The sequence below is a fragment of the Bos indicus x Bos taurus genome, chromosome 2, assembly GCF_003369695.1.
Source record: "Bos indicus x Bos taurus breed Angus x Brahman F1 hybrid chromosome 2, Bos_hybrid_MaternalHap_v2.0, whole genome shotgun sequence".
Lineage (NCBI taxonomy): Eukaryota > Metazoa > Chordata > Mammalia > Artiodactyla > Bovidae > Bos > Bos indicus x Bos taurus.
In genome coordinates, this window is record NC_040077.1 from 91,215,907 (window position 1) to 91,243,889 (window position 27,983).

The 27,983-nt window shown below is 39.0% G+C and overlaps 2 protein-coding genes across 8 annotated transcripts in view; both read left to right on the forward strand.

Annotated features, from left to right (window-relative positions):
* CARF (calcium responsive transcription factor) overlaps window positions 1–8,113 on the forward strand; it is a 78,602-nt gene extending 70,489 nt beyond the window's left edge. Inside the window, exon 20 of the transcript XR_003514902.1 lies at window positions 8,098–8,113. The gene's annotated coding sequence lies outside the window, so the exon portion shown is untranslated. The remainder of the gene's footprint in view (window positions 1–8,097) is intronic.
* Window positions 8,114–14,612: 6,499 nt separating this feature from the next.
* NBEAL1 (neurobeachin like 1) overlaps window positions 14,613–27,983 on the forward strand; it is a 155,806-nt gene continuing 142,435 nt past the window's right edge. For 4 of the 7 annotated variants that reach the window (XM_027564855.1, XM_027564874.1, XM_027564828.1 and 1 more), the window contains exons 1-2: window positions 15,152–15,295; window positions 16,157–16,439. In XM_027564855.1, the coding sequence (XP_027420656.1) occupies window positions 16,389–16,439 (51 nt within the window). In that variant the 5' untranslated portion in view covers window positions 15,152–15,295; window positions 16,157–16,388. Of the gene's footprint in view, window positions 15,001–15,151; window positions 15,296–15,359; window positions 15,620–15,761; window positions 15,835–16,156; window positions 16,440–27,983 lie in introns of those variants that run through there. The other 3 variants (XM_027564835.1, XM_027564848.1, XM_027564843.1) reach the window with 3 other exon arrangements.

Here is a 27,983-nt window from a genome sequence, read left to right on the forward strand (position 1 = left end):
AGTTTTAAAAGGTTTTGTAGGTCTTCATAGAACCGTTCAACGTCAGCTTCTTCAGCATTATTGGTTGGGGCATAGACTTGGATTACCGTGATATTGAATGGTTTGCCTTGGAAATGAACAGAGATCATTCTGTCATTTTTGAGATTGCATCCAAGTCCTGCATTTCAGACTCTTTTGTTGACCATGATGGCTACTCCATTTCTTGTAAGGGATTCCTCTCCATAGTATTAGATATAATGGTCATCTGAGTTAAATTCACCTATTCCATTCACCCATTCCATTATCATTAGAACCATTATTTTAACTAGGTAAAATTATAATGGTAGGTATCTTTAAAAGGTTATTATATTTCTATAATGTGAAAATTCTTAAGAACTTTATATTTAACTAAAATTGTAATTTCTAAATCCTTGAAGTGAAAATTGCTTAGTCATATCTGACTCTTTGCATCCCCATGGACTGTAGCCTGCTAGCCTCCTCTGTTTATGGAATTCTCCAGGCCAAAATACTGGAGTGGGTAGCCATTCCCTTTTCCAGCATATCTTACCAACCCAAGGATTGTACCCAGATCTCCCTCATTGCAGGTGGATTCTTTACCATCTGAGCCACCAGAGAAGCCTCAGGAATACTGGTGTGGGTAGCCTATTCCTTCTCCAAGGATCTTCGTCGCCCAGGAATCAAACCGGGGTCTTCTGCATTGCAGGTGGATTCTTTTACCAGCTGAGCTACTGGGAAGATCCTTAGGTAACTTAAAATAGGTTAGACAGATATTAAACTGAGTTATTTGATATATAATCTTTGAATACTTAGACAAAATCTAAAAAACAGAACACTGGCCACTAAATAGTTTTATCTTACTGTTGCTGTTGAACATTTAAAAATAGATATAGATCAATCGGATGTGAAAATGCCTTTGGATTTTATTATATACATAGCATCCTTAAAATTTATAAATATAAAATGGTAAGCATGCTCATTAGAAAAATACAGTTCCTGGTGTTCTGTCTTTTAGTTGTCTGGGGAGGGGAAAAAGTTGGACGTCTAGGTTAATGCAGCAATTAAGACTGTATTCAGTATTAATACAAAGAGTTATGAATATGTATGCAAAATAATTTATGTAGAGGCAGTCCAAGCACGGGTTGGAAAAGAATTTCCAGACTCAGAGTATTGCAGAAAGGAGTGAGTTCATTAAGAACAAAGAATAGAGAGAAAATGAGCACTGTGAGCACAGAGGGCTGACAACTCCTGACAGGCCAGGGAGAGTCGACAGTTTTCATGAGTTAATAGTCAGTTTTTATAACCTCAAGGCAAAATTCCTGCTGGAAGGTTGGTGTTAGGTGATTGGTTGGGGCAGTATAGGTTGTTTACTGGAGTGGGCATCTTTGTCTAATTGCGAGTCAGGTAGCTTGTTAGTAATGCTCATGAGCTTTTGGCAACAGTTACAAAGGGGCTCAGTCAACTTCCAAGGTTGCCTTAAATTTTGGCTCTGCTTCTGTGGCCTTGGTGCAAGGCCTTACACCTGTGACCTTGGGGGCAGGATTCAACAATTTGTATGATTTGTTTCTTCAAGAAATTGCTTCAGTTAAGTTGGTAAGTTCATAGAATGCTGAAATGGCATTCTGAAAGCAGAGCTATGCATTAACTGAGAGGCAACCTTCTGAAAGTTTGAGTGCCATCCTTGGTGATACAGTGTATGCATTACATCAAAGACCTCTGGATGGTGCTGTCTTCCAAACAGGAAGAATGCATGAGCCTAATAACAAAGGGGCTGAGGCAGGAGTGGCTGCATTTACCATCATTCCCAATGACACACTGGGAGATTTTGTGTTTTCTACCTCTTCAACTGTGGGCCTGCAGGATTGTAGGCCCTGGTCCCCAAAGGGAGCATACTCTTGCCAGGGGGAACACAAAGTTTTAATGGAACTTACAAGATATAGCTGATGTCAGGACATTTGGAGTCCTTGTATCCAGGAACCAGCCGGTGAGAAGAGGCGTCCACATTCTGTCTGGGATGGTGGATTCTGATCAGCAGGAGGAGTTAGGGCAGGGAGACTATATGTGAAACCCAGATGATCCATTTGGGCACCTTTTGGTGCCCCATGCCCTACTGTATGGGTGAACAGACTCATGCAGCAATGTCAGCATGAGGACAGGATGACTGCTAAGACCTTTCAGGAGTTAAGATTTTGAGTCATACCACTTGCAAGCCACCAAGACGTGATGAAGTGATAGCTGAGGGTGAGGGAGAGCGTATCAGTTGTGATCCCAAAGATCTACTGTGGTGTCAGAGGTACTGTCTGAGTTTACCCTCAGGAAGACAGAAGAACCACAGAAGACCTGCACCCTGAGCCTGTTTGCTGAACCTGTTTAGCACAAGAGGTGAGCCTTGACAGCTATGAAAAGGAGCCACTCGGAGCTTTTGCTTTGGGGTGGAGTAATTGGCCAGCTGCCCCAACTGCTATGCTCTGGATCCAGCATGGTGGTGTGTAGAAACTGTGCTGCTCACAGGCTACTCCCAGACAATGACTGAGCATGGCAAAGGTAGTGAGGCAGGCCCATTTCTGTGAGAAGGGCTCTTTGATGGGTAACTTTGGCTTAGGTCTGCAGACTTCACCCAATACCTCTCAAGTTCTTGCATTGAAAAACAGCTTAAACTAGACTCCCTTGCCAAACTAAATATCTTGCTGTTGTCTTTCCCCCAAGACACACTATTCAGATTGTCAAGGTAGTATTTCTTACATCAGTAAGCAGGAAACTTAGTCTTCCTTTATCAGCTTATTATTTTGGTGATATTTTCAGAGAGAGCATTCAACAGATGAAAAGAACCTATCACTGAAAAAGCAGAGGGAAGACCTTCACAGGTAGAGGAAACAGTTAAATGCAAAGGCCTTGAGGTAGGGGAAAAAAATGTGTTAAAGGGTTGAAACAAATGCAAGCAGGCATAAGCTTAGAGAACAATACAGAAAATGGTTTGAGATGAAGTCAGTCAGGTACAGAAAGCCTTGGAATCCATGGTAATCAGAGGGTCAATTTCATCCTGAGTATCTTTTGGGGCCAGTGTGAGGAAAGCAGGAGAGACTCCATCTTGAAGCCTGTTCATCTTAAAGACAGGATGTGAACTGGGCCTGAACCCTGCCCAAGAGTGAGGAAACTGTTGCTAGTGAAAACCAGGTCTCCTTCAACCCTTCACATGAGGTGGCCAAAGTACTGGATTTTCAGCTTTAGCATCCTTCCTTCCAAAGAACACCCTAGGACTGATCTCCTTTAGAATGAACTGGTTGGATCTCCTTGTAGTCCAAAGGACTCTCAAGAGTCTTCTCCAACACCACAGTTCAAAAGCATCAATTCTTCTGTGCTCAGCTTTCTTTACAGTCCAACTCTCACATCCATACATGACTACTGGAAAAACCACAGCCTTGACTAGACGGACCTAGTTGCAGGGTATAAAACTGGCTTCTCAGAAACATCAGGGTCCTTGTTGGGAACTGATTCCCTTTAGAAGATTTTTAGTGGAGAGTGAGTGATACACCTTGCTTTATATGTTGTAGGAGAGTGTATTATATAGGGACACAAATGGAGGTGGGAAGAGCAATTATAAGTTATGGGAATTGCACAAGTGAGAGCTTAGGTGAACTAGAGTGATAGTGATACAGCAAGCAAAGAGAAATGGACAGATTCAGGATATATTTTGGAGAGAAGATCAACAAGACTTGCTGACTGAAGGGCTGTTGGGAAGTGGGTGCGGGGATGGTAAGTGATGGAAGGGGAGAAATGAAGAATGACTCCAGGGGTTTAGCCTTGAGCAACTATAGGGATGGTAGTGAATTTTACTGAGTTGAGGGAGACCAATTTGGGTTCAGTAGATTCAGAAGGGAAAAGCAAGAGCTGTCTTTGGACCAGTTAGTTTGATTTCCAAATGGAAATGTTTAGTAAGCACTTAGAAATATAAGTCTTGAGGTCAGAATTGGAGATAAACATTTTGTGATTTATCAACATACAGATGGTTTTTAAAAACAGAAAACAGAGAAGAAACGTAGATAAAGAAGAGAAGAATGCTCAGGATGTAGCCCTGGAGCCCTCCAACACTTAGATCAGGTAGAACAGGAAAAACAGCTAAGAAATGCAAAGGAACGCCAATAATGCTTCACACTGGTCAGCTGAGTCCACTCTGGAACCTGTGAGCGAACTTAGGGAGCAGAAAGTACTTCAGATCAGTTGCTAATTGAAGCAATCTCTTCAGTCTCTTAACAAATACTTATCCGGTGAATATTATAAACAGTGGTCTCCAAGAGATACTGCAATACGAAGGAACTCCAGTCTAAATGCCTTTTGTGTGTGTGTGCTCAGTCATGCAGTCATGTCTGACTGTTTGTGACCCCATGGTCTGTGGGCCACCAGACTCTTCTGTTCATGGAATTTTCCAGGCAAGAATCCTGGAGTGGGTTGCCATTTCCTACTCCAGGGGATCTTCCCTACCCAGGGATCAAACCCACGTTTCCTGCCCCTCCTGCTTTGGCAGTTGTTGTTTAGTCACCCAGTTGTGACAGCTCTTTTGTGAGTCCATAGATTGAAGTTTGTCAGGCAAGAATACTGGAGTGGACTGCCATTTCTTTTCTCCAGGGGATCTTCTGACCCAGGGATCAAACCCGAGTCTCCTGCATTGCAGGTGGATTCTTTACCACTGAGCCACAGGGAAAGACACTGAGCCTTGTGGCTTATTTTTAACTACTCTATAATAGACTATATTTACATATATCACTCCCCTGTACCTGAGGGGATTCAGATTTCTAGGCTTGATTATAAAAATATTTCAGAAATTTTTTTCTTTCTAGTCCTTCTGCTTTCTATTCTTTTTTAAAAACTGCTTTAAACTAACATTTTTTTGTTCTCTTTTTATACTTTATTCAATTTTACATTTAATAAATTACTAAACTTGCTTTTATCTAAATTTCAATTAAGTGGCAGTATAAATTCTGGGTTTAAATAGACAGCTAAAGTTATGTAAATATATTAACTCTCCTAAGAGATCTTTCCTCTCTTTTCAGGATTGATTAACATTTCAAAATACATTGAAATGCTTTGGTATGAAAATTATATTAAAAAAATACGGGTATATTTAGACCTTCAAGAAGAATTTAATCAAAGAGTATGCTGCTGCTGCTGCTGCTGAGTTGCTTCAGTTGTCTCCGACTCTGTGTGACCCCACAGATGGCAGCCCACCAGGCTCCCCCGTCCCTGGGATTCTCCAGGCAAGAACACTGGAGTGGGTAACCAAAGAGTATAGGCAAGAACAAAACAACTGAAAAACATCTAGCTTGTAGTAGCTAAGACAGAAGGTGTGACTTTCAGAGTAACAGACTTCTGTATCAGTTGCATAATAGTTTTTTATTCATGAGGTCTTTTTATTTCCATGGAAACACTGAAGTCATTTTAATTTTTAATTAACACTTAAGTTTATAGTTCCAGCGATTTTAACTCAGTAGTAAGTACAGAAGCTAAAGCTTTACCTATTTCTACTTTAAAAAATGTAAAGGAGGAAAAGATGGTTTAAAATAGTTATGCATTTCATTTTGGAGAAGGCAATGGCACTCCACTCCAGTACTCTTGCCTGGAAAATCCCATGGATGGAGGAGCCTGGTAGGCTGCAGTCCATGGGGTCGCTAAGGGTCTGACAAGACTGAGCGACTTCACTTTCACTTTTCACTTTCATACATTGGAGAAGGAAATGGCAACACACTCCCACACTCCAGTGTTTACCACTTAGCCACTTGGGAATCCACATGGAATAGTAGTTGGAGAAGTCAATTTATTCATAATGGTAGTAATACTACTAAATGTGCTGATGCAGGAGACATGGGTTCATACCTGGATTGGGAAGATCCCCTGGAGAAAGGAAATGGAAACCCACTCCAGTATTCTTGCCTGGAAAATTCTATGGACAGAGGAGCCTGGCAGGCTAACGTCCATGGGGTGGCAAAGCATCAGACAGGACTGAGCACACATGCACTCCTATTACATGCAGTATAAACATTAGCTCTAGACTCTGATTTTCTAAGTTAATCTTACCTTTATACTGTTACATTTGCTTAATACCTTATAGTACTAGTAGTAATGCTGCTGCTGCTAAGTCACTTCAGTCGTGTCTGACTCTGTGCAACCCCATAGACGGCAGCCCACCAGGCTCCCCCGTCCCTGGGATTCTCCACAACACTGGAGTAGGTTGCCATTTCCTTCTCCAATGCATGGAAGTGAAATGTGAAAGTGAAGTCGCTCAATCGTGTCTGACTCTTAGCGACCCCATGGACTGCAGCCTACCAGGCTCCTCCATCCATGGAATTTTCTAGGCAAGAGTACTGGAGTGGGGTGCCTAGTAATAGTAGTAGTTAAAGTGTTAGTCACTCAGAGTTGGACAGGACTGAAGCAACTTAGCATGCAGGATTGTATGCATGAGATATGTAGGATTTATTATTTACTTTATTCCTAAATATTTTCACAAGTTGTTTAACTTCCCAAAATTTCTGTGGTAGAATTAAGTCTGAGTATATTTTTCTATTCTGTAGCTATGGACACAAAATTGTAGGGAATAATTGATTTTTTTTTTTTTTGGTACTACTTGTGAAATCATTTGGAACTGAAATTATATATGATCATTTGAAAGTAGTTTTCTGAAACTTAACTGAGTAATTTTAAAATTTGAGATTAAATAAGCCACAACCATTATATCTTGGAATTCTTAAATTTCCTTACTTTTCCTAGCTTTGCAATAATTCTGCTCATAATTCAGGACTGAAAGCATTGATTTTAAAGAGAAAATGAGCAGAAATGAACTGAATCACTTTTTATGAAAAAGGAATTATGTTTACTTATAAAGAATTGTCTGAACTTTGTACATAGACAAAATTAAATGCATAGTGAATGACAATATATTTAATCATTTGCTTTTCAATAATGTACTTGGAACTTGTAGTACAGGCCTTTAGGATTTTGAAGTCATTTAAAAGGAAGAATTGCATAATGCCTTGCTACCTAGCAGCATGCGTTTCCTATTTAACTAGTCTGCCTTGCCATTCCCCAAGCTATGCAGCATTTGGACTGTCAACAATGGTGGAAAATAAAGGTGTTGTTAATTTAACATGTATTTACTTAGTTTCAAGATACGATAATTAACATTTATTGAATGCCAGATGCTTTTTATTTATCAGTTAATCCTCTCAACTGGCCTGGGTATTATTATCCCAATTTTTATGGAAGAAAAATAAACTCAGAGAGATTAAATGCCTTATAGCTAGGAAGTCAATAACTGAAGCTCTAAAACTAAAAAAATAATAATGTTTTTCTTCCTTTAATTTCTTTAATTTTCTATTCTCCCTCTTAATTTATACTGAAACAAACGTTTGTTTCATTCACACTTGTTTCTTTAAGGCACTATTTTCCATATGCTTATTCACAGCTGGAAACCATAATCTTGACCTACTAATGTATTTCACTATGATGAATCATGTCATAAGTAAATGCTAATGATCCTTTTGGCAGGAAATATATGTGAGAATGGAATGTTCAGTAAACAAAGATCTTTTTCCTTATATTAAATCCATTATAATAAAATGGGGAAAGTGAAATATGTAATTTTTTTAGAAATGTCCTCAAAAAACTGAAGCATTTCCTGTTTTAACCATTGTTGACTGCCTTTAATATGTGTCAGACTATTAAAGAACTACTTGATCTCAGATCTTTTTAAATTGTTATTTGATTACCATTAAAATTTTAGTATAAGAAAGTTAAGCCTAATGAGTCAGTTACAGTCATTTACCCCTGAAACTCTAGATCTCATAACCTTAATTCCAAATAAGCTGATAATTATTAAACCACTTTACTACTCAAACAGAAAAAGTAAAAGAAGCCAGTCATTCAAATGAATATACAAGTCAAAAGAACGATCCAAAACAAACCCTTGAAAACAGTGCTAGATATAGTTCCTAGGAACACTAACTGTTAGAAATATCATACATTCTTTAAATTTTTTTTTTTAATGTGGACTTTTTTTTTTTTTAAGTCTTTATTGGCTTTGTTACAATATTGCTTCTGTTTTTGTTTTAGTTTTTTGGCCATGAGGCCTGTGGGATCTTAGCTCCCTGACCCGGGATTGAACCTGAGTTCCTCGCTTTGGAAAGCGAAGTCTTAACCACTGGACCGCCAGGGAAGTTCTTGTAATTTTTTTCCATGAAAAGTCTAGGGAAAAAAACTATCTATCTATGTGGTGGTAGAACCGATACAGGAACAGAGATTACACAAAGTTTTTTTTGTAATTCTTAAAGTGGGTTTCCCTAGTGGTTCTGATGACGGTAAAGAACCCTCCTATGATGCAGGAGACCTGGGTTTGATTGCTTGCTTGGGAAGATCCCCTTACCTGGAGAAATCCATGGACAGAGGAGCCTGGCTAAAGTATTGCATTGCTCTGAGAAGGAGATACTCCTTGATACGTGGTAAGTAAAGAGACTTATTTGGAGAAGACCCCGATGTTGGGAGAGATTGAAGGCAAAAGGAGAAGGGGACAGCAGAGGATGAGATGGTTAGATAACATCACCAACTCAATGGACATGCATCTGAGCAAACTCTGAGAGATAGTGGAGGACAGAGGAGCCTGGCGTGCTGTAGTCTTTGGAGTTGCAAAGAGTTGGACATGGCCTTAGTGACTGAACGACAACAAGAGAGACCTCAGATGGTGATTCACTTGAATTTGAATTACAGCAATTGAATTTCAAGAAATCTGCTTTCTTAGAACAAGAAATCTCTTCCACTCTCAAAATTTTCTTTCCTTCACATTTAAGAAGAAGGAAATAAGAATTTTAAAGAAAAAATATTGCCTTTTAAATTAAAATTTCCTGTAATTTCCTTTTTCTTCTTGATTAAAGAATTTTTCTTTATTGTAAACTAGGGAAGTCGTAACTTTCAATTAACTTGCCAGCCACCATAGAAATTTCATTATACATGAAAGTGAAGTGGTTTTCTTTCATGTTTCAACTGAATTTAAATTACTGTATTACTGTGTGTATGCACGCGCACGTGTGTGTGTGTGTGTGTTGTGTGTTAGGAGTGTACGATTACATCTTGCCTTCAGAAAGATATCACAAGGTCTGAACGACAAATATAGTTTTAATCTTGTCATGTTCCTACTTAAAAAACTCTAATTTACACAGAATGGAGTCAAAATCAGTGATCCAGCATTCAGGACACTCTGGTGAGCTAGTTACAACCTATATCTTCCCAACCTCATCTCCTTCCTTTTTCCACCTGAGTTTGACTGCTCATGGTTTTCTAAAAATTTGGGAAAGAATTTCCCCAGGAATCAAGCCTTTACCTAAGCCCTTCTTTTTTCAGAATTGTCTTTCTCTTCTTTCTTGACACCCAAATTCTAACATTCCATCACAGCCTTGCTCAGGTACCACTCTCTGCTAAAAGCCTGCCTTAATCATAGTAGTTATTTGGTGGTATCTCCCTGCAACTCTCCCCATTAAATATAACTTTACCTCAGTAAGAGTCCCCTTTACTCTTTTTCCCCACCTTTCTTTATCTTATGCTTCAGATCTGCAGTCTTGAGTACAAAAAAACTGTTAGATGGTTATCCAAGTAGAAAGTACATGCGTGTTAAATTCAGAGATTGCTAATCGGTATGAATTTTGCCTCTCTTTTTTGCTAGCTAGCTGTGACCTTGTGAAAGTGCAAGTGTTAGCCACTCAGTCGTGTCTGACTCTTTGTGACCCCATGAACTGTAGCCCACTAGGCTCCTCTTATCCTCTGTCCATGGAATTTTCCAGGCAAGAATACTGGAGTGGGTTGCCATACCCTTCTCCAGGGGGTCTTCTTGACCAGGATTGAACCCAGGTCTCCTGCATTGCAGGCAGATTCTTTACCATCTGAGCCACAGTTCCTTAAACTTTCTGAACTGCAGTTATCTAATCTGTAAAATGAGAATTCCATTTGCCTTGCAATGTTATTTTGAGAATTAGAGATAAAGGATGTAAAGCACATGGTACTGTGCATGTAAAATACATAGTGCCGTGCACACAGTAAGGTGCTCAACAAACAACTATTAAGCATGCTTGATTTTTAGTCTTAGTTCTGGTGATAGTCACCAATAGCAGCCCAGTCTTGAGTTAATTTACTTTATTTATTTTTTGGGGGGGCTGAGCCAACTTGTGAGATCTTAGTTCCCTGACCAGGGATTGAACCTGGGCCCTGACAGTGAAAGTGCTGAGTCCTAACCACAGGACCACCAGGGGATCCTCTAGTTTGCAGTTTTAAAACTAGATCACATTCTTGACGAAGTTTTCAGTACACTATTAAGTAAGCTGGATCTACCTTGCCTCTCTTGGGGGTCCTAAAGGACATCTTATGTACCTACGAAATCCTGGGATTCAGAGGTTCTCAACTGAGCATAGTTTTGCCCCCAGGTTTTGTCCCCAGGATATTTGGCTTTGTCCGGAGACATTTTTGGTTGTCATAACTGGAAGACATATTGGCATTTACTGGCTGGATGTCAGATGCTGCTAAGCATTCTTCAATGCACAGGAAAGCTCCCTAGGACAAAAAAGTACCTAGTACAAAATGTCGATAGTGCTGAGGCTGAGAAAATTTGCTCCAAACACATCAACCTATGGACTCTGAAAAGGCAGCACACGATAGTCAAAAACAGCCTAGAATTAAGGAGTTCTGGGTTCTAGTTCTGTCAGCCATATGCAGTATGTTGCAGGGCTCGTCAACTCCTCCAGACCTCAATTTATTTTTAATATCATTTAACTTATTTCTCTATCCTCTGTGTTTTCTACAATGCAAATTAACTCTAGAGCTGCACTGTCCAACAGTAGCCACTAGCTACTTGTGACTAAGTTAAAAATAAACAAAAAATTCATTTCTCAGTTGCACAAGTCCCATTTCAATTGGTCAATGGCTGCATATGGCCAGTGGCTACTGTACTAAATAGCACAGATGTAGAACATTTCCATCCTGGTGGAGATTTCTGTTGGACAGTGCTTGTCTACAGGCTTGGTTTGATCAGATTCAGGCCTTAATTTTTTAATATTTAAAATGAAGATATTGAATTACATGATCTCTAATGGTAACTTCCAGTTTTCTAGTTCTGTGATTCTAAAGGACAATACAATAATTCTCTTATTCTGAGTGAATAAAGTAATCAACTTTAATAAAAGAATTGTAAATGGGTGGAAAATTCTAGAAAAACCCATATTTCATGTATTTATGTACACCCATGTTCCAGTCAATGTAATCAGAATTAGAGTGTTTACATTAGCATGCCTGATCATAGTTTAGACAACTGTGTGGTACCTACTGAAAAGGTATGGGATAGGACTTCTAGTTTTTGGTTTAGCATGTAAGTATCTTGAAAACTGTCACTCCATCCTAACAACAGTAAACAATTGAACAAACTGAAAAACAACAATTCTTCCTAGCTCCGTGAGAGATGAGAGGTCACAGGGCAAACCATTACTTGCAAAACTGCAGTGACAGGTGAGTACAGAGAATCCCAAGTTACCAGAAGAGAAACCCTTAGCAGAATCCTCCATAGCAGTCCATACTGGGTTGGGGAAACTTGCCTGTAATTAACAAACATCTGGAGGCTGAGTGGACAAGTCTGAGCATTAAAGGAGGTTCCAGCCATTGAGGCCCCAGCCTCCACTTTTATGAATTTTATTGCTAGGAGCTCAATGAGGTTGTCACAGTAAATACTGGAGAAAACTCTCATGTTGCTGGCAGAGGGAGGGTGAGAATAACCATTCTCAAATAACCAAAGGTCTGCCATCAGAGAAACTGTTTTACCAGAGCTGAAATTATTGGGGTTTTATCAGAGCCTAACTGATCTAGGGGATGTGAAATACCCAACTTTAGTACACTCTAGCCATCCTGTCCCTCTTAAGGGGCAGGGGAGTGACAAAGCACTTGTGAGGTACACAAGTCATAGACCTAAAAGACTGAGACCTAATCACAGGACTATAGAAAGCTTGCCCTCCTCTAATACAACACCATCATATTACTAAAGGTTTATTTATTGCAGTTCCTTTGCTCAGTATATCATGTCTGGCTATCATAAAATTACAGAGCATGTTGTTGTTCAGTTGCTCAGTCATGTCTTACTCTTCAGCCCCATGGACCGCAGCATGCCAGGCTTCCCTGTCCTTTACCATCTTCCGGAGTCTGCTCATATTAATGTCCACTGAGTTGGTGGTCCCATCCAACCATCTCATTACAGAGCATACTAAAAGGGAAAAAAATCACAATTTGAAGAGACCAAGCAAGCAACAGAACCAGACTTACATATGGCAAGAATGTTGAGAATTATCATACAGAAAAATTTAAATGGTTATGATGAATATGCTAACAGCTGTAGGAAATAAACAGCATGCAAGAAGAGAAGGTCAATGTAAACAGAGATGGAAATTCTAAGAACAAAGAAATGCTCCAAATCAAAAACATTGTAATAGAAAAGAAGCAGCCTTTGATGAACTCATTATTAGACTGACACAGCTGAAAAAAGCATCTTTGAGCTTGAGATATGTCAGAAGAAACTTCCAAGATGGAAAAACAAAAAGGAAAAAAGACTGAAAAAAAATAGAATATTTAAGAACTGTGGGACAACTATAAAAGATATGTGTATAATGGGAATACTAGAAACAAATGAAAGAAAGGAACAGAAGTAATATTTGAAGCAATAAATATTGAGAAATTTCCCAAAGTAGTGACAGACAAGATTTGGGAATCTCAAAGGACACCAAGCAAGATAAGTGCCAAAGGCTATACCTAGGCATATCATATTCACAGTTAGAAAATCAAAGAAAAATCTTGAAAGAAGTCAGAGGGGGGGGAAATCACTTTTCCTATAGAGGAACAGAGACAGAAACTTAAATCTGACTTATCTTCAGGAGTCATTCAAGCAAGTAGAGTGGAGTGAAATATTTAAAGTGCTGAGAGAAAACATGCACCTAGAATTCTGTACCCCATGAAATTACTCTTCAAAAGTGAAGGCGAAATAATTGGGGGTGGGGCACACAGCATGGCATGCAGGATTCTTAGTTCTCTGACCAGGGATAGAACAAGTGCCCCCAGCATTGGAACCGTGGAGTCCTAACCACCAGACTGATAGGGAATTTCCTGTAAAGACTTTCTTTGACAAAAAAAAAAAAAAAATGAGGGAAATGGTTGCTAGTAGATCTGTCTTGCAAGGAATAGTAAAAGAAGTTCTTCAGAGAGAAGGGAAACAGTGCATCAATAGATTATATACTTGGAAACGAAAGGAAGAGCATCAGAGAAAAAATAAGTGAAAGTGCTTATTTTTTATTTTTTTAGGCCACACTGTGTGGCTTGTGGGATCTTAGTTCCCTGACTAAGGATGTAACCTGTGCCCCCTGCATTGGAAGCACAGAGTCTTAACCACTAGACCCAGGGGAGTCCCAAATAAGTGAAAGTAAAATTAAAATTTGTATTTTTCTTGATAGTTCAAAATAATATGTTCAACAGTGTATGCTTATGTATACTAAAGAGCCTCTTGATGAGGGTGAAAGAGGAGAGTGAAAAACTGGCTTAAAACTCAACACTGAAAAAATTAAGATCATGGCATCTGGTCCTGTCCCTAGTGTTATTTGCTCAGTTGTGTCTGACTCTTTGTGACTCCATAGACTGTGGCCCTCCAGCTCCTCTGTCCATGGAATTCTCCAGGCAAGAATACTGGAGTGGGTTGCCATTTTCTTCTCCAGGGGATCTTCCCAACCCAGGGATTGAACCTGGATCTCCAGCATTGCAGGCAGATTTTTTACCATCTGAGCCACCAGGGAAGCCCCCACTTCATGGCAAATATAAGGGGAAAAAGTAGAAGCAGTGACAGATTTTATTTTCTTTACTGCAGATGATGACTGCAGCCGTTGGTTGTTTTTTGAAAGAAAAGCTATGACAAACCTAGACAGCATATTAAAAAGCAAAGACATCACTTTGCCAACAAAGATCCATATAGTCAAATATATGGTTTTTCCAACAGTCATGTACAAATGTGAGAACTGGACCATAAAGAAGGCTGAGCATCAGAAGAATTGATGCTTTTAAATTGTGGTGTTGGAGAGATTCTTGAGAGCCCCTTGGATAGCAAGGAGATCAACCCAGTCAATCCTAAAGGAAACCGGCCCTAATTACTCCTTGGAAGGGCTGATGCTGAAGCTGAAGGAAGCTCCAATACTTTCGTCAGCTGATGCGAAGAGCGGACCCATTAGAAAAGACCCTGATGCTGGGAAAGATCCAGGGCAGGAGGAGAAGGGGGCGACAGAGGGTGAGATGGATGGATGGTGTCACTGACTCAATGGACATGAGTTTGAGCAAACTCCAGGAGATGGTAAAGGACAGAAAACCTGGCAATGCTGCAGTGCATGGGGTCGCAAAGTCAGACACGACTCAGCGATTGAACAACAACAGCCACTACCAATCTCATGCGTCTTCCCCTCTCCTTAAACCCCTCCAAACCCCATCCCGCGCAAAGTTGTCTACCTATCTCTAGTGAATGCTGCCGTTTTCCTTTTGTTTCTTCTAAGAGCAATACCCTTTTTGAAGCCTTTAGTAGTTTTGCACTTGACACTCAGCGACAGCGAAAGTTTGACACGGGGTGGCACGAGGCTTTGGCACAAACACGATTAATGGAAAGGATTTTTGGGGGGTGTGGGAGCAGGTGTATGTTCTCACGACACACTGCCCTGACCAATCCCCTTTTTACAAACATAAATCAAAATGAAATCCCTTCAGTTATCACCGTAGGGTTCCCTGCCCTCAGATGACTCCCGGAAATGACGCCGACAGCCTTACGCTCCGTCTGCCAGTCGGCAACAGCGGCGGGCCGTAGACGTAAGCACGTCTGTCCTCCAACGCGTCCAGCTCAGGGAAGTCTAGAGAGCTCCGCCGGGGACCGCCGCCGGGTCTTCAGGAGCCGGGTCGACTGAGGCTGCGCAGGTATGCAGGGGCGAGGCATCAGATAATCCCGCCCCTTCCAGCCTTTGCGGCCAATGAGCAGCTAGTGACCCGGGACGGGTAAAGCCTTAAAGGCCGGAATGATTAGCCGAAAGTGCAGTCCCGCCCCTGGCTCCTCCCAGCCCTCGCGCCCCGCCCAGACCCGTCACCGCCCCGCCTCCGTCTCCCGCCCGCCTGCCTAGCAGCGGGGTGACACGGGGCTTTGGCTTGAGAAGGGGGCGAGGGAAGCGAGTTAGACGTCGGCTTGGCGGCAGCGGCGGCGGCACAACCCCCCAATGTGAGCGCGGTGTTGGGTAGCGGGTCATAGGGAAACGAGGGCCGCGTGGCAGAAATGGGAGGGCCCCGGGTGCTTGGTGGCGAACGCGCTCTAGAGTGAGGGGCTGCCGAGAGGGGGCGAGGTTGACCGGGGCGTGTCCCTGTGCGGTCGGGAGGGCGTGGATAGCGGCTCGGGGGACGCCCTGCTCTTGTCTCCTTTCCAAAGCTTCTCTTGGCAGCTTGGCACAAATTAAGTTTGCCTCCCTTTCGGTTGGCTGGGCGGCGAGGTGGAAATTTAAAGATCCCCAAAACACTTGGAGGCTTTCCCAGGGTGTTTTCCTTGCTGGTGCGTTTGTGCTCCTTTCTTCTTGCTGGATGGAGAGGTAGAGAGGCTAGGTGGGCTGGTCGACCTTTGCTGTCTGAGGATTGTTCAAACAAACCAGGAATTCTTCACCCTCCTCCCCACGCCCTGCCCTGCAAAACAACAGCAAACATTCCCAACAAGTTTTAAGAAGCCGACTGTAAAATTCTGAGGGATTCTATGTCTGCAATGTGTCTGTAGTAAGTTGTGCTCTTTCTTAAGTTTACAGAAAGTCTATGAGTGGCATTTTTGCTGCTTATTATCATTGGACAATTTTTTTTTTGTTATAAGTACTCATCTTTGAGTTCTGTCCAAGGGGATTCTGACTTTATGTTGATATGAAATATTGCATTAGTTGTGATGTTTTCCTGAAACGAGTTTCTGTGAAATTCAGTCAGTTGTTAAAGCTTAGCCAGTTGTTCGTGGATGTGAGGTAGATAAATTTCTAGTTCAGATAAACCTGCAGTTACTATTATAGCCTCTTTTTAAAACAAATCCTTGGCATGTTTTTCTCTTTCACAGATTTTTATAATTATCCAACGACCACTGATGAAGATAGGTTGGAGTAACTGCTGAAACTGAATTTTGTTGACCAGAAGGCAGTCCATTTGTTCCACTTCTTTTTGTTTTCCTTACTGCTTTGAGCTTTACTGTAACGGCTGAAAAACTTGGAAAATAAAATGAACACTCTATGGTCTTGAACTTTTTTTTTTTTTTTTGGAGGAAAAATTAAAGTGCCAGAGTGAAAGCCAGAATGGCATCTAGAGAGAGACTCTTTGAACTTTGGATGCTTTATTGTTCAAAGGTAACTGCTTTCCTTTTTTATTTCTAATTTTAAAATACTTATAAAATTTTGTGACTTGCCTTATCAGCAATTTATTTAATTGATAATGGCATATTTATTCCCAGTATTGACTTTAAGAACACGAAATTTTCTTTTTTCCACTTCATCAGATTTGAACACAAACACAGTATTGGCATGCTATTGAAAACTGTAGGGTGTGGTTTTAATTTGACTTCAGTGATCCTAAACTTATATAAGTAAAATTATGACCTTTGAGAAAAGTAAAATATTTGTACTTTTGTTTGTGCTAGTTTTTCCTCCCACACTTCGGAGTAAAAATAGAGATATTTTTATGAGAAGAGAATTAAGCATTTTTCTCATAATTAACCTCTTAAAAGGTTATTATATAAAAAGGCTATTGATTTGAAGTGGTTACTGTAAGCTTGCCCTGATGTTGGCACCATTGTCTCCCTTGATCCTCACAATAATTTTGGGAAATGTGTATTGTAATTACCCACTGCGCGCCCCCCCCCCACTTTTTTTTTTTTTAATTTTTATTAATGAGAACTGATGCAGAATTTAAAGAGGTTAGTGAGAAGCAGCCCCTTCTGCTTCTGAATATAGCTGGTAAGTCAGCACTGCCGATTCAAGTCTGTGCTCTTATCTATTATGACTCCTCACTATTTTTACTTTAGTTGCTCAAAAATTATTTTTTCTCTCTTCATCTTTATGTGAATTTTTACATGTTAGTTTTGATTGCATGTTATTAGAGGAGAAGGGTACTACTTTAAAACATGTTTTTCAAGTGAGGAGCTACATTACTACTTTGAAGATATTGGCATGTGTTAGAGTAACATCTCTAATTCATTACTTAAATTACTTTAGGTCTCTGTGAAGGTCTCAGCTTCTGTTTCTGCATAATCCCTTAGGGCTCCCTTTCAATACTTTGAGCTCTTTAAAGAACAAGTTATTCTTTAACAGATGATCTCAATTATCTTAATATTAAATATTAGAGCTCACTCTGGAATTTTCTGTGACTTCCTGGTTTGGTATTTCTTACTGAAGGACATATACTTTGAAATATTTAATATGGATTTTTGAAATAGTTTTTAGTCTTGTGTAATTTAATGCCAGAAATGAATTTTTAAAAATAGGCCACTCTTCCAATAAAAAAGGAATCCAATTCATTACTTTTGAAAATAGTCACTAACACATGTCAGCCGAAAGTTAAAATGTGTTTTACATTTTGGTATGTGTGCCCAGTAGTTTGAAAATGACTCCTTTAAAAATCCATCAAACTTAATAGGTTTTACACTTTAAGAATGACAAAAAAGTAAATGGAGTTACACTGTCTTACTAATTAGTCATGTTGTTTCTAGGTCGAGTTCATGTTTTATTCAAGGGACACTGTGCTTATTGAAAAGATAGTGCAATTTTGTTGACATACGCAGAATTTTGTTTTTAATGACTTAACATAAATGTGAATCCTTACTATATTATGAGAATGTTTGAGTAAATATTGAAGCCCCTTCGTGGTCAAATTTTGAAACTTATGCTTGGGCTGGAAGATCAATCCCATTTTTATATTTAAGATTTAAATCACTTGTGCTCTTAATAAGATCATGATTTTTTCAGCTGTTTTCATAAATCATTATTTAAAGTAATGATTTTATGTTTCAACAATTCATGAATAAGCTCTTATAAGCCAGACAACAACTGTCTTTTCGTTCAACACCTTGAATTCAAGTAGCTTCCAAATATGCATCATAGATTTAAGCCTTTTGCTTGCTAGTGAGGATGATTCCCTAATACCCAGTTCTTTGTGGTACTATCTTCTAGCCTTACCGCTCTCACTCTAGCACACAGCCCTTCAAACCACCTGGCTTTCTCTTTTTCTCTTGACTAACATTTAAGACTTTCTTTTTACACCTTTGATGGGTTTTCTGACTGCTTCAGGACTGCTCAGATCTTCTTTTAACTTGGCTTGGACTTAGACCCCTTTTTGGGCTTGCAGTTGTGGTGTCTAGTTTTGGCTCTGCTGCTTTGTTTTGCGACCTTGCTCAGGACTTATCTCTTTGGGTTCAGTTCTCTTATTTGTCAAGTAGTACTGTGTATACAAGGAGAATTCTTGTCTAACTCACTGTATGATTTTCAAATGATTTTCATTTGTTTTGACCTCTGGGACAAGGAGCTTTTTTAAATCCCTTTTCTGTGGATTATCATGTGATACTTTGTAGTTCATCTTTCTTTTTTAAACTTTTATTATGGGAAATTTCAAACCAGCACAAATAGAGAGGATACTGTAGTGAACACTTTGGTATCTGTTACTATGCTTCAATAACTATCAGTTCATATTCAATGATGTTTCAGCTATAACCCTTCCCTAACCCTTCTCCCCACCCCTGAATTATTTTAAAGGAAATCTTAGACAACGTATCTGATCCATCAATTTTTCTTAAATTTTTTAATTGAAGGACAATTGCTTTACTGAATTTTGTGGTTTTCTGTCATACATCAATAAGAATCAGCCATGGGTACACCTATGTCCCCTCCACCCCCAACCTCCTTCTCTTCTCCCTTCCCATCCCACCCACCCTTCAGCCTGTCACAGAGCCCCTGTTTGAGGTCCCTGAGTCATAGAGCAAATTCCTATTGGCTATCTCTTTTACATATGGTATTGTAATTTCCATGTTACTCTCTCCATACATCTCCCCTTGATCCGTAAATATTTAAAAATATATCTGTAAAGTAAGAACTCCTCTTAAAAACATAATCTCAATATAATTCTTTAAATTATCAAATATCTGGTCAGTTTTCAAACTTTCCTAAGCTTCATAAGTGTTATTTCCCTACTGTTTGACATAGTATTTAAACAAAACATACTTGTATTTTGCTGAAAATTTATCTGTGAAGTCTTAATCTGTAGGTTCCCCCTCACCACACTTTTTATCCCTACTATTTGTTTGTTGAAGAAACCAGGTTTTGACATTAAAATTTCCTCAGTTGGGTTTTGCACGTTGAATTCCCTTGAGTTTAATTGTTGGGCTTCCTTTGTGGCTCAGCTGGTAAAGAATCCGCCTGCAATGTGGGAGACCTAGGTTCAGTCCCTGGTTTGGGAAGATCCCCTGGAGAAGGGAATGGCTACCCACTCCAGTATTCTGGCCTGAAGAATTCCATGGACTGTACAGTCCATGGGGTTGCAAAGAGGCGGACAAAACTGAACAACTTTCACTTAATTGTTACATCTGCTGGTGTTTGCGCACTGGCAGATCAGGAGGCTTCGTTGATTCACGTTCTTTTTGGTGTGGGGAGCCTAGTATAATTCATGAGTATCTTGGCCATCAGTGACTTTTGCCTATACACATTAATTATTTCAGTAGGAGTGTGAAAAACTATGATATCCCAATTTTATCTTTTATTTATTAGTAGAACATATATAGAAAAATGTCTCCTCATCAATTATTTGATGACAGTTCCTTAAAGGGAAGTCAGGCAGAATAAATGTTTGATTCTTTCTCTTTGTTTTCAGAATAATGCCTTGATTACTAGCATCCTCCCAAGGTGACCAGTTAATTTTCTTAACTATCAAGTTCATCTTAATGAGTAAAATTTAAACACTGTCTTCTGTTTTGCTGCCCTAGTTGGTATTCCATTCATATTAAACACTGTACACATACCTGACTAAAGAAGACTTTGAAGATTTATGAAGGTCTGCTTCAGGGCAGTATGTATGGTTAAGACATCTTCCCTGTTTGCCACACTGCAAACCTTGGCACAGATATTCCATGGTGTATTTGTAGTAAATGAATATTAAGATGCTGTCATACTGTTCTGTCTAAAGTGATGTATTAAAGGTTGCCATTGAGCATTATCTCCAGGCCAGAATACTTGAGTGGGTAGCCTTTCCCTTCTCCAGGGTATCTTCCCAACTCAGGGATCAAACCCAGGTCTCCCGCATTGTATGTGGATTCTTTAACAGCTGAGCCACAAGGGAAACCCAACAATACCTGAGTGGGTAGCCTATCCCTTCTCCAGGGGATGGTTCCGACGCAGGAATTGAACCAGGGTCTCCTGCATTGGCAGGTGGATTCTTTATCAATTGAGCTATTAGGGAAGCCCCAAAAGAACCTCATGAGAGTTTTATAGATGTTTAAATAGGACTTTTATCAGAAAGAACCATTGGGTAAATACTGCTTGGTCAAAGGAATACTAAAGAGATGTATAAAGATGTCTTCTTCCCATTAGTCTAGATTCAGTTGCAAGCCTAAATCCTAGTATTAAAGTTTTTAAAGTAGAATTAAGATAAATCCAGTGTTTGCCAGGTGGGTCTCACATATTAAACTCAATATTTCAGAAAAATTTGGCTAAAACACTTTGTAATTTGTTTTTTTTTTTTAACCAAAGTTTTCAGGTCTAACTTTTCACTTTCTAGGAATAGGATTTGATTGTTAAAAACATGCATCTTCCTTGCAGGTTATTTATTAACCTCATGTAGTTGTTTTTATATAATCGAGGCAGGATGATTTCTGATTACCCGACATGCCTGTTCTGTATAGAATCTTGCCCCAGTGTATAAGACTAGTAATTCAGTTCTGTAGTCTGAACTTTTCTTGTCTCCAAACAGGCATCCCCACCCAGGGTCAAGGATTTCATCAACAATGCATTTCATATAGCTCTTGTAAGTTAAACATTAACTTGGAAACAGGTTTACTCTTGTTCCTGGATTTTAGTTGAGTGGTTAAGTACTTCTTGTCTGAGCATATTTTTCTGAAGTGTAGAAAGCAGCTTTATTTTTTAATATCTAAAGATTTTAGTTTATTTTATCTGTGTTAGGCACCCTCTTATTCCCTGTATCTTTTGACATTATTTCTTTCCTTAATGTGCTTATGGTAAGAGAGATGGTGCTGAGAACAATTTTGGTGTGTACATTATCATGCAACTTTTTGGAATTCATACATTGGGGAACAAGCATGTATGTATCCCTGTCACAACTGTTCCCCTTAGAGGGCCTAAGGATATATTTCTGTTCAACGTTTATTCTTTTGGAAGTCCTTCAGTTGGTCACCAAGTATGCAGAAGAGAAACTGAGTTCTCAGATTCTTTGATAAAGTTGGTTTTGGTCTATGTAGTGGAAAGTATCAACTGTATTAACTCAGTAAAAAGATACAAAGTGAGTAAAAAACATATGTTGAAAAGTGGCAATGTGAGTTGAAATTTCATGGTTCATTTTTGTCACTGGCCTTTTTTTTTTTTCCCCGAGATTCAATTTACACTGAAAAATTCTGTGAAACTTCAGAATTAGAGCCAAGATTTAGTCCCAGTTCTCTTTCTGATTTTAAGGACCCAGATCAGGTTATGTAATTTCTTTATGTTTCAGTTTTTTGTCTGTCAAATGGAAAATAAAGCTATTGTGCATATCTTCCAAAGTTGTTGAGAACAAAACAAATTGACTGTATTTAAATGCATTTTAAGGGTAAGAAATATAAAATATCATCTTTATTAGTATTTAAAGAACACATATATGATCATGTGAGTATGTGTATCAAGATTACTTCCATTTTGTCTTTATATTGTATAATGATAGTGGGAAATATTCTCTTGTTTTAACCAGTAGTGATGAATGTGCTCATGAATGTCTAAATTTTTAATCTGTATTTATATTTGCTTTCAAGCTTAGTGCTTAATTATCCTAATAATGCTTCAGGATTTTTTTTTTTCTTTTTTTTTTACTCTAAACCAAGTTTGTTTTGGATCTTGGTGATGCTCCATTTCCTGCTGTTGCTCTTTGTCCTGCTAAATCTGGAATATGACTGAAATAGATAGTTTTGCAGTGAGCTCAGAGTAAACTTCCTTTTCAGAATAAAAGTTTTGCTTCATAAGGAAGGTAGAATTTAGAGGTATTTTATTTAGATAAAAAGGCAAATACCTCTTTTGATACATAGTTTTTGGAAAAAACAGATGAATGAATACTCTTCTAAATCAGAAAATTATAATTTATTTTTACAGGTTTAGTTATAATCATAAGTGAAGCTTTTGGCAGGATGTACCATATACATCAACCCTTATAATTTAGCTCATTTTTAATAAGTCTCTGGTATGTGCAAAATGTAGATAGAAATAGCTCTTAATTTTCTATGGCTTAATAAATGACTTTGTATATAAGGAAAGTGTTGTTGTTTGACTGAGGCAAAACAAAATCATCAGCTTAGTAGTATTGGTTATCAATTGCATGTTTATTTTAGGAAGTTAGATGTGAAAGAAAGTAAGAAATGAGTACTTTTTGTTAATAGAGTTGCCCTTAGGAAAGGAATATTACTAGTTTTGTAGTTTGACTTGTGAACTTACACACTACACTAAAAAGTTGTTAAGATGCATGAAAATTTATTCTTTTCTTTTGAATACCATAATTTAAGTTTCCCTGGTAGAAGGTTGAATTGATAGCCTGTCAATGTGTAGATGTGGAGGAAGAGGGAAAAGAAAGAGCCTAAAATAATTTTCAGGTTTTACAAACTTAGTACTTGGTCATCCCATTCAGCAAGTTGACTAGGTTTTCAGGTGAACATGTGAATTTGCACTGCCTGAGGGATGTCTAAGTAGAGAAACACCCCCACAAAATGGAGTTTAGAAGGTGATCTATGCTGGAAATAAAGATCTGAGAGTTGTCACAGTGGCAGTTATTGAAGAGTTACTTGAGAGTAAGAAGAAAAGAGGATCAGAGTCAGGGAGTCCTGATGAACATTATCATTTAAGAGGAGGATAGAGGAAGAAAAGTTAGGAGTTGGAATGGGAGGAGAACCAGGAATGAGTGGTTGCCTCTGAAAGTAGAGTAGTCAGTAGTATCCAATTCCACATAGCTTTGAAGTAAAGCATTATGGAGCATGTATTGGATTCCACAGTTAAGAGATTATTGGTGGCTTTAGCAAAGCAGTTCTAAAAAGAATGGAGAAAAAAGATGTTAAAAATACAAGTCCCTATTTTAAGTTGAATTCAACAGAATTAAAATTATGACAGACTGCCATTAAAGTTGTAAATGTTTACTCTTGATTTTTGTACTCTTCTACCTTTCAAACTTATTCTTAACTACATCTAAGGAATATCAGCATTTGCTTTGAATTTATGTATTTTGACTTATGTATTTTATGTAATTACTTACGTAATTTATGTGTTTTACCAGATTTAGACTGGTAAAATTACTCTTTGGTTGAACCAAAGCATTAACTGGTCCATGCATTTCACAGAGAAGTCATTCAAGCATTTCAAAACAGTTTGCCTCTTTAAAAAAAATAAGTGGTTTTGTTTGATGCATTTAATTTAACTACTACATAATCTTTCCTGATAATAAACATTAGAATAGTAGGAAAGATATGTACTGTTTCAGCTTATGCTGTCACTGTGAGGTGAGTTTATACTTTTTTACTGAATAATTTTGACTTAGAATTTTTCTCAAAATATAAATTTAATTTTAAAATATAAAATTTCATTTTTCTAATAAATGAACTTCATTTGAAGGATAAAAATATATAGACTTTCTAATTTTGGTTATGCTCTAAGGAAAGTGGTAAAGATGTTTTACTGAGTTTTAAAATTTTTTAAGAAAAAATTTAGTAAAATGCAGATATGCAAAAAGTAAAAATTTCATTATTCAGAAATTTTTAGAGTACTTTTATGCATGTGATTGAAATCTATGTAAATTAGTTAGATTTGCTACTACAAAACATTAAGATACTAAATTTGAAAAACTTCTATCTGATGTGAAATTTGAACATTGTTTTAAGCTTCTAAGCCCCATTTAAAAAGTGTCAAAGTTATATTTATTTAATGCCTATGTAGCGATATCCTTTTCCTTTCTAAAGAATTTATTTTAGTCCAATTTAGCTAGTTTTATTGGATGCCTGGGACTTCCCTGTAGCTCAAACAGTAAAAAATCTGCCTGCAGTGCAGGGGACCCTGGTTTGATCCCTGGGTAAGGAAGATCCTCTGGAGAAGGGAATGGCAGTCCTCTTCAGTACTTTTGCCTGGAGAATCCTATGGACAGAGAAGCCTAACAGGCAATAGTGTGTGGGATCACAAAGAGTCAGACACGGCTAAGTGACTAACACACACACAATTATTTACTGTCATTTTATTTCTTGAATTTTATATTTTTCCTGTTTTTAGAAATTTGGTCATTTAAAAAAAGTAAATTATTTTTTTAGAGCAGTTTCAGGTTCACAGCAAATTGAACAGGAAGTTCCTATGTATCCCTTGTACATATATGTACAACCTTCCCTGTTATTGACATCCCACACCATAGTGGTAAATGACCACTTGACTGACTCCTGAAAACACTTGAATCAGGAATGTTTTTACCTGTTCACTCTGTGTGAAACTCCAAGAAGAGCACAAAAAGTTAACAGGACATACCTAATATTCCAGCATTTAAGAGGTTGGTCTTTACAAGCTCTGCTAATATTAAATGATAATTTTCTATACTCTATTGATCAAATGTAGCATTTCATTAACCCTGCGTGTGGGTAGCTCAGTGGTAAAGAATCTGCCTGCCAATGCAAGAGACACTGGTTCGATCCTGGATTGGAAAGATCCGCTGGAGGAGGAAATGGAAACCTACTTCAATATTCTTGCCTGGAAAATTCCACGACACAGAAACTGGTGGGCAATAGTTCATGGGGTTGCAAAGAGTTGGACATGACTGAGCATGCACACACAAATGAATAGTTACTTAAAATCTAAGAAATATCTAAAGTAAAAATTTACATCTTTCTCACTCGGGGTAAAGAGATGGGAATACTAGACCACCTGACCTGCCTCTTGAGAAATCTGTATGCAGGTCAGGATGCAACAGTTAGAACTGGACATGGAACAACAGACTGGTTTCAAATCTGTAAAGGAGTACGTCAAGGCTGTATATTATCACCCAACTTAATTAACTTATATGCAGCGTACATCATGAGAAATGCTGGGCTGGATGAAGCACAAGCTGGAATCAAGATTGCCAGGAGAAATATCAATAAACTCAGATATGCAGATGACACCGCCCTTATGGCAGAAAGTGAAGAGGAACTAAAGAGCCTCTTGATGAACATGAAAGAAGAGAGTGAAAAAGTTGGCTTAAAGCTCAACATTCAGAAAACAAAGATCATGGCATCTGGTCCCATCTCTTCATGTCAGATAGATGGGGAAACAGTGGAAACAGTGTCAGACTTTATTTTTTGGGGCTCTGAAATCACTGCAGGTGGTGATTGCAGCCATGCAATTAAAAGATGCTTACTCCTTGGAAGGAAAGTTATGACCAACCTAGATAGCATATTGAAAAGCAGAGACATTACTTTGCCAACAAAGGACCATCTAGTCAAGGCTATGGTTTTTCCAGTGGTCATGTATGGATGTGACAGTTGGACTGTGAACAAAGCTGAGCGCCAAAGAATTGATGCTTTTGAACTGTGGTATTGGAGAAGACTTTTGAGAGTCCTTTGGACTGTAAGGAGATCCAGCCAGTCCATCCTAAAGGAGATCAGTCCTGGGTGTTCTTTGGAGGGACTGATGCTGAAGCTGAAAGTCCAATACTGTGGCCACCTCATGCGAAGTGTTGACTCATTGGAAAAGACCCCGATGCTGGGAGGTATTGGGGGCAGGAGAAGGGGACGACAGAGGATGAGATGGCTGGATGGCATCACTGACTCGATGGACATGAGTTTGAGTGAACTCCGGGAGTTGATGATAGACAGGGAGGCCTGGCATGCTGCGATTCATGGTGTCGCAAAGAGTCCGACACGTCTGAGCAACTGAACTGAGGGGTTGGTATATTCTAGCTTATTTTTTATGCACAGGCCTCTTTTAGAATATAGCTTCTTTTGTTTGTGCTAAAATGGCTTCACACGACTGAGCAACTGAACTGAAAATCACTGCAAATGGTGACTGCAGCCATGAAATAAAAAGACGCTTACACCTTGGAAGAAAAGTTATAACCAACCTAGACAGAATATTAAAAAACAGAGATGTTACTTTGCCAACAAAGGTCTGTCTAGTCAAAGCTATGGTTTTTCCAGTAGTCATGTATGCATATGAGAGTTGGAGTATAAAAAAAGCTGAGTGCCAAAGAATTGATGCTTTTGAACTGTGGTGTTGCAGAAGACTTTTGAGAGTCCCTTGGACAGCAAGGAAATCCGACCAGTCCATCCTAAAAGAAATCAGTCCTGAATATTCATTGGAAGGACTGATGCTGAAGCTGAAGCTCTAGTACTTTGGCCACTTGATGCAAAGAACTGACTCATTTGAAAACACTCTGATGCTGGGAAAGATTGAGGGCGGGAGGAGAAGGGGATGACAGAGAATGAGATGGTTGGATGGCATCATCAACTCAGTGAACATGAGTTTGAGTAAACTCCGGGAATTGATGATGGACAGGGATGCCTGGCGTGCTGCAGTCTATGGGGTTGCAAAGAGTCCGACACATCTGAGCAACTGAACTGAGGGGTTGGTATATTCTAGCTTATTTTTATGCACAGGCCTCTTTTAGAATATAGCTTCTTTTGTTTGTGCTAAAATGGCTTCCAAATCTTTCCTGGATGTAACTGGCTTTTTATCAGAATTTCCATCAAAATTTTGTATCTTTCATCTGTTTGATTGACTGTGACTTCATCTGAAGTCATGCTTTTCCAGTTGGAGTCAGTTTTCCTCTTAGATTGTAGATTGTGAGATCTAAGGAAGATGAATGAAGTCATCAGTGATCGCTTAGTTGAAGAGGTAGTATTTGATCAAGGTTTGATATTGAAACTGCTAGTGAAGTTTGCTCAGTTGTGTCCAACTCTGTATGACCCCATGGACTATACAGTCCATGGAATTCTCCAGGCCAGAATACTAGAGTGGGTAGCCTTTCCCTTCTCCAGGGAATCTTCCCAACCCAGGGACTAAACCCAGGTCTCCCACATTGCAGGCAGCTGATTCTTTACCAGCTGAGCCACAAGGGAAGCCCTAGAATACTAGAGTGGGTAGCCTATCTCTTCTCCGGCAGATCTTCTTGACCCAGGGAATTAAACCAGGATCTCCTGCTTTGGGGGCGGATTCTTTACCAACTGAGCTATGAGGGAAGCCCTAGTATTTTAATAGTCACAGAGGATATTCCAGACACCCAAGGCATGACCAAAAGTACAAAGGAAAAGTGATCTTAATATAGATTTGCATCATTAATGTCATGTTGTACCCTGCTGCTCTGTTTTTGTGCATATCTCTACTGAATAGCTCCATTTTGCTACCTAATTTAGTATAATTTTTTGAAGATATTTTGAACAGCAGTTAATCTCAACATCAGCAGCAGTTGATGTTGGAGTATCAACCATGCACATACATCTAGTGAAAGAAGAGCAGCGTGAACACCTGTGACTAGGGTTGCACAGGCTATGACAATTATGTCATAACAGCAGCCTTCCTGAGAGCAACTGTAAGATGCATTTTGATTTCAAAGATGCCAAAGTATAAAAAATTATGTTTTAGAATCAGAGAAATATAGTATACAAGTGACCTAGCACTTTTAAAAATGAATGTCTAGAAATAGAAAAGAAGATCCCA